This window comes from Phyllopteryx taeniolatus, unplaced genomic scaffold (genome assembly GCF_024500385.1).
Source record: "Phyllopteryx taeniolatus isolate TA_2022b unplaced genomic scaffold, UOR_Ptae_1.2 contig_26, whole genome shotgun sequence".
Lineage (NCBI taxonomy): Eukaryota > Metazoa > Chordata > Actinopteri > Syngnathiformes > Syngnathidae > Phyllopteryx > Phyllopteryx taeniolatus.
Genome location: NW_026903184.1, coordinates 720,001 through 726,895, shown reverse-complemented (window position 1 = coordinate 726,895; position 6,895 = coordinate 720,001). Strand labels below are relative to the sequence as shown.

Below are 6,895 nucleotides of genomic sequence, written 5' to 3'. Positions count from 1 at the left end.
AAAACTAAAAATGAGCTCATCAGAGGGACAGCCGAGGTTCGATGTTTTGGAGACAAAGTTAGAGAGAGCATACTTCGATGGTTTGGACACACACACAGAGGAGAAATAGTGAGTATATTGGTAGAAGGATGATGAGAATGGAGCTGCCAGGCAAGAGAGCTAGAGGAAGACCTAAGACAAGGTTGATGGATGTCGTGAGGGAAGACATGAGGGCAGTTGTTGTTCGAGAGGAGGATGCAGGCGATAGGCTTACATGGAAAAGGATGACGCGCTGTGGCAACCCCTAAAGGAACAAGCCGAAAGGAAAAGAAGAAGAAGGTGCAGGTTTGTGCGAATAGAGTAGGGAGTAGAGGAGGAGAGTGTTGAACATGTTATTTGTTATTGTCAAAGGTATGAAATAAGTAGAGGAAGACTAAGAGATTAGTTAAAGAAAAGTTTAATTCCAGTATTTAATCTTAGAAATGTACTTAGCACTGAAGAAATTATGATAAAAGTCTTGTTTCAGTTTTTAAATTAAACAGGACTGATAAAAAGAATCTAGTTTAAAGTTTATTTGTTTTTTTTGGTTTGTTTTTTTGCTCTGTGTACTGTACACGTGTAGTACTCTGATCCACACTCCAGCACATTAGGTGGCGGTAATGAATCTTGAACGTTACAAAAACAAAAAGAAGAAGAAGAAGAAGCGGCGGAGGGGGAGGAGGAGGAGGAGGAGGAAAGAAGAAGAAGAATCACGTTGGTGCGTCTGCTGTGACGTAATCACGTCGTTGGCGGGACTGATGATACCTGTTTCCAACGCAGCGCGGGAGATTCAGCAGACGGGGATCAACACTGAATAGACTCCCGGCAGAGTTGTAAGTGGCCACAACACATTCATCGGGTAAATTTCATCTTTAAATGACAAACGTCTTGCATCCGGTTTGGGGTATTCAGTTTGATGTATATTCGCTAGTTTTCGTTTTAGCCGCCGAACTCAAGTTAGCCTACTTCTGAATGTTATGGACATCAGTTAACGTGCGAACTAATCGACAAACTATTGGTTATTTTGTTCTTTCCCCCCCGTCTGTTAGGTAGTTTGTCAAAATGCCATGTGAAAGGAAGCCTATGCGCTACGGGCATTCAGAGGGACACACCGAAGTCTGCTTCGATGACTCTGGGAAGTATGTCAACTTTATAACAAATTGTATCTAATATTCTTTTTTATGTGTAACTACAAGTACATAATGTTATCAGCACTACCCATATGTCGTTTTTCGTCATTTAAACAACGGTACATTTACTACCTTTTCAAAATTTACTAAACTTTTGGTTCAAGCAACACTACAGGACATTACAGCAAACGCGATGTGAAATTTCTGTAGGATATTGAATGCTACACAAATAATAGTCACGAGACGATTGCAGCGAAAATTTATCCTCACATTTGTTTGACCACTCAAATGTTTTAAGAACAAACTATATGTGCCAGTTTTATGTAGCACTATAGTTTTTTTGTCATCTACACAGGGGTGCCGCCAGGGTTGAATTTGTTTCTCCCCGGTAATGATAGGTTCGGCAACAGAAAAAGGCGATCAGCACCCCCACTTCCAACAAAAAGTGCAGGGAGGTGCAAGGCTCAGCAACATGTCTTATTAAGTTAACTCATTCACTGCCAGCCGTTTCCTGAGCAGGGAACCCCTTGACTGCCAGGCATTTTCGAGCAATTTCACTCCTTTTTCAAGCCCCACAGAATATTGTCAACACCAAAAGAAAGCTCAGACTCTCTTCTTTCATCAGAATAAAAGGTTTGTCTCTAGCTTATACCGTTGTTTTGTAATCAGCAGTCAAATAGAGGCTACTTTCAGCCAAATCTTTTTCTGGAGGAAAAAAACTGAGAAATCAGCCTTTTTGTGAAAGCAGACAGATCAAGAACGCAGACTTTGACTCCAATATTTTTTTTCTTAAGTGAAAATCTCAAACATCTGAACATAAAACAACACTGAAAAAGTTTTTTTGACAGAAAAATAATTTACTTACAAGAATAACTGTACAGAATTTACATGAGACAAAAATGCATAGACAAATGGGGCTCCTTTTTTTTCTACCTCAAAATTCTCCTCCGCGACTGTTTGCTCAAAGTCCAGGTTTTTATTACCTTGTGCATAAAATCTAGCAAAGTTTTATCTACATTTTTTAGTCTTTGGTGGCGGTCTTGTGTGGTTGTCATTGTCCTTAAAACCAGTCCCTATTTCTGCTCGAAGCATAACCTCTGCATTTTAGAAACATAACTATTACTAAAAAATACATTGTTGAAATTGGGACGTGGAGGAAAAAAAAGCTTTCAATTACCTTTTTTGTCTGCACTGCATAGTGAAATGGGGGTCGAATGTCCGCTTCTCCAAGGTCAGGTCGTGGGGTAAGTAGCTTTAGCAGGGATGCCCAGACTTCCCTCTCCCCAGCCACTTCCTCTAGCTCTTCTGGGGGGATCTTGAGGCATTCTCAGGCCAACTGAAGGACGTAGTCTCTCCAGCGTGTCCTGGGTCGACCTCGGGGTCTCCTCCCTGTGGGACGTGCCCGGAATACCTCACCAGGGAGGCATCCGAATCAGATGCCCCAACCACCTCATCTGGCTCCTCTCGATTTGGAGGAGCAGCAGCTCTACTCTGAGATCCTCTCGGATGACCGAGCTTCTCACCCTATCTCTAAGGGAGAGCCTGGACGCCCTGCGGAGGAAACTCATTTCGGCCGCTTGTATCCGGGATCTCGTTCTTTCGGTCATATCCCACGGCTTGTGACCATATGTGAGGGTAGGAACGTAGATCAACCGGTAAATCGAGAGCTTCGCCTTTCGGCTTAGCTTCTTCTTTACCACAGCGGATCGATACAAAGTCCGCAACACTGCAGACGCTGCACCGATCCGCCTGTCGATCTCCCGTTCCATTCTTCCGTCACTCGTCAACAAGACCCCAAGATACTTGAAATCCTCCACTTGGGGCAGGATCTCATCCCCGACCTGGAGAGGGCACGCCACCCTTTTCCGACTGAGGACCATGGTCTCAGATTTGGAGGTGCTGATTCTCATCCTAGCTGCTTCACACTCTGCTGCGAACTGCTCCAGTGAGATTTTGAGATCACGGCTTGATGAAGCCAACAGAACCACATCATCTGCAAAAAGCAGAGATGCAATACTAAGGCCACCAAACCGGACCCCCTCTACGCCTCGGCTGTGCCTTGAAATTCTGTCCATAAAAGTTATGAACCGAATCAGTGACAAAGGGCAGCTTTGGCGGAGCCCAACCCTCACTGGAAACGAGTCCGACTTACTGCCGGATATTCGGACCAAACTCTGACTCCGGTCGTACAGGGACCGAACAGCCCGTATCAGGGGGTTCGGTACCCCATACTCCCGAAGCACCCCCCACAGGACCCCCTGAGGATCACGGTCGAACGCCTTCTCCAAGTCCACAAAACACATGTAGACTGGTTGGGCAAACTCCCATGCACCCTCGAGGATCCTGCCGAGAGTGTAGAGCTGGTCCACTGTTCCACGGCCAGGATAAAAACCACACTGCTCCTCCTGAATCTGAGATTTGACTTCCCGACGGACCCTCCTCTCCAGCACCCCTGAATAGACCTTAGTAGGGAGGCTGAGGAGTGTGATTTCCCCCTGTTGTTGCAACACACCCTCCGCTCCCCCTTCTTAAAAAGGGGTACCACCACCCCAGTCTGCCAATCCAGAGGCACTGTCCCCGATGTCCACGCGATGTTGCAGAGGCGTGTCAACCAGGACAGCCCCATAATATCCAGAGCATTTAGGAACTCCGGAGGAATCTCATCCACCCCCGGGGCCTTGCCACCGAGGAGCTTTTTAACCACCTCGGTGACCTCAACCCCAGAGATAGGCGAGCCCGCCTCAGAGACCCCAGACTCTGGTTCCTCAATGGAAGGCGTGTCGGTGGAATTGAGGAGGTCTTCGAAGTACTCTCCCCACCAGCTCACAACGTCCCGAGTCGAGGTCAGCAGCGCCCCATTCCCACTACACACTGTGTTGATGGTGCACTGCTTCCCCCTGAATGGTGGTGGTCCCCCTTCTTAAAAAAGGGGACAACCACCCCAGTCTGCCAATCCAGAGGCACTGTCCCCGATGTCCATCCGATGTTGCAGAGGCGTGTCAACCAGGACAGCCCAACAATATTTATAGCATTTAGGAACTCCGGATGAATCTCGTCCACCCCCGGGGCCTTGCCACTGAGTAGATTTTTAACCACCTCGGTGACCTCAACCCCAGAGATAGGAGAGTCCGCCTCAGAAACCCCAGATTCTGCTTCCTCATGGGAAGGTGTGTCGGTGGAATTGAGGAGGTCTTCGAAGTACTCTCCCCACCAGCTCACAACGTCCCGAGTCGAAGTCAGCAGCGCCCCATCCCCACTACACACTGTGTTGATGGTGCACTGCTTCCCCCTCCTGTGACGCCGGATGGTAGACCAGAATTTCCTCGAAACCGTCCGGAAGTCTTTCTCCATGGCCTCACCGAACTCCTCCCATGCCCGAGTTTTTGCTTCAGCGACCACCAAAGCTGCATTCTGCTTGGGCAGCCGGTACCCATCAGGTGCCCAGGAGTCCCACAGACCAAAAAGGCCCGATAGGACTCCTTCTTCAGCTTGACGACATCCCTCACCGTTGGTGTCCACCAACAGGTTCGGGGATTGCCGCCACGACAGGCCACAGCTCCGGTCGGCTGCCTCAGCAATGGAGGCGCGGAACATGGTCCACTTGGACTCGATGTTTCCCGCCTCCCCCGGAACATGAGCAAAGTTCTGTTGGAGGTGGCAGTTGAAACTTCTTCTGATAGGGGATTCTGCCAGATGTTCCCAGCAGACCCTCACAATACGTTTGGGCCTGCCAGGTAGGACCGGCATCTTCCCCCACCATCGGACCTAACTCACCACCAGGTGGTGATCAGTTGACAGCTCCGCCCCTCTCTTCACCCGAGTGTCCAAGACATGCGGCCGCAAGTCCGATGACACGACCACACAGTCGATCATCGAACTGTGACCCAGGGTGTCCTGGTACCAAGTGCACGTGTGGACACCCTTATGCTTGAACGTGGTGTTCGTTATTGACAATCCGTGATGAGCACAGAAGTCCAATAACAGAACACCGCTGGGGTTCTAATTGGGGGGGGCATTCCTCCCAATCACGCCCTTCCAGGTCTCACTGCCATTGCCCACATGAGCATTGAAGTCCCCCAGCAGAACAATGGAGTCCCCAGCGGGAGCGCTCTCCAGCACCCCCGCCAAGGACTCCAAAAAGGGTGGGTACTCTGAACTGCTGTTTGGTGCATAGGCACAAACAACAGTCAGTACCCGTCCCCCCCACCGGAAGGCAGAGGGAGGCTACCCTCTCGTCCACCGGGGTGAACCCCAATGTACAGGCGCCGAGCTGGGGGGCAATAAGTATACCCACACCTGCTCGGCGCCTCTCTCCGTGGGCAACTCCAGAGTGGAAGAGAGTCCAACCCTCTCGAGAGAAAAATTTACTGCCCCCTAAACCTAATAACTAGGTGGGCCACCCTTAGCAGCAATAATCAGTTTTTTTCAGGGCCATGGAAGTTTGGATTTGTTTTCTCCCTTAATAATTAAAACCATTATACTGCATTTTGTGTTTACTTGTTTGTCTTTGATAAATACTTAAATTTGTTTGATGATGGGAAACATTTAAATGTGACTAACATGCAAAAAAAAGAAATCAGGAAGGGGAAAACACTTTTTCACACCACTGAATTTCTTATTTTTTTGTTTTTTATTTTATTTTTTAAAAGTTCAAACCAAAACAAAAGAGGCCGGGAGTTTCCAGGGTCAGCAGCATCTCTTATAAAGTTAGCTTAAAATGTAAATAAATAAATAGTTCCCTGAATTTTACCCAGTTTTAAATTGCTCTATCGGCCGTCAGAATAAGAAAAAAAAGTCAGAAACCGATATGCGTCAAAATGCTAATTATCGGCGGCGATAATAAGGTTTGCACGTTTAAAAAGACATCTTCGATTTTGACCACTTTAACTTCAGTCCTCTGCTGCATACAAACTTTGCTACTGATTCTCAGTTTCATAGTGACCTGTGGAAACGATGGAGATGTTCGGATATGGGAGAATCTGGACGATGATGATCCAAGGTTCATCACTGTTGGTGAAAAAGCTTATTCTCTGGCAGTAAAGGTTGGTAATTTTCCAGATTATGTTTTTGAATGTGACGTTAACATGAATGGTTCATTTTAATAAAACAATGTTGGTGGTCACCTATATTCAGAATGGCAAGCTCGTGACGGCAAGCTCCAATAACACAGTGCAGATTCACACGTTTCCTGATGGTGAGCCGGATGGCATCCTTACCCGGTTCACGACCAACGCCACACATGTCACATTCAACACCTGTGGATCCAAAGTTGCTGCTGGCTCCAGGTACAGAAACACACTGCCTTGAATGATGTAACCTTCTCTTTTTACATGTTCGTTTTGTATACATCATCATTTTATTCTTAGACGATGCTGAACAATTACAGCGTCATATTCTTGTATTCGTCCTGCTGATTTGTCCACCCTTGTTTAATTTTAATCATCCGTGTAGATGGCAGCAGATTTTTGTTAAAAATGTCTCGATACATTTGCCCATTCATCCTTCCTTCAATAATGTGAAGTTTACGAGTCCCATTATCTGTGACGCAGCCCCACACCATGTTCCCACCTCTGAGCTTGGTATGGTGTTTTTAGGGTGATGTGCAGGGCCATTTCTCCTCCAAAACGTGGTGTGCCTTTTGGCATCCAAACAGTTCAATTTTGCTCTCATCCGACAAGACTATATTCCCCCAGTATTTAAATGGTGTGTCATAATGTTGTTCAGCAAACTTTAAAGGAGCTTTGGCA

General features: G+C 47.2%; 1 protein-coding gene across 4 annotated transcripts in view; it reads left to right on the top strand.

Annotated features, from left to right (window-relative positions):
* Positions 1-722: 722 nt before the first annotated feature.
* Positions 723-6,895, top strand: part of wdhd1 (WD repeat and HMG-box DNA binding protein 1) — a 127,379-nt gene continuing 121,206 nt past the window's right edge. For 3 of the 4 annotated variants that reach the window (XR_009787107.1, XM_061765157.1, XM_061765153.1), the window contains exons 1-4: positions 723-851; positions 1,068-1,157; positions 6,079-6,190; positions 6,282-6,433. Coding sequence is in view for 3 of the 4 variants with exons in the window: in XM_061765157.1 (XP_061621141.1) it covers positions 1,081-1,157; positions 6,079-6,190; positions 6,282-6,433 (341 nt within the window). In the remaining variant the exon portion in view is untranslated. Of the gene's footprint in view, positions 878-1,067; positions 1,158-6,078; positions 6,191-6,281; positions 6,434-6,895 lie in introns of all 4 variants that reach the window. The other variant, XM_061765154.1, reaches the window with a different exon arrangement.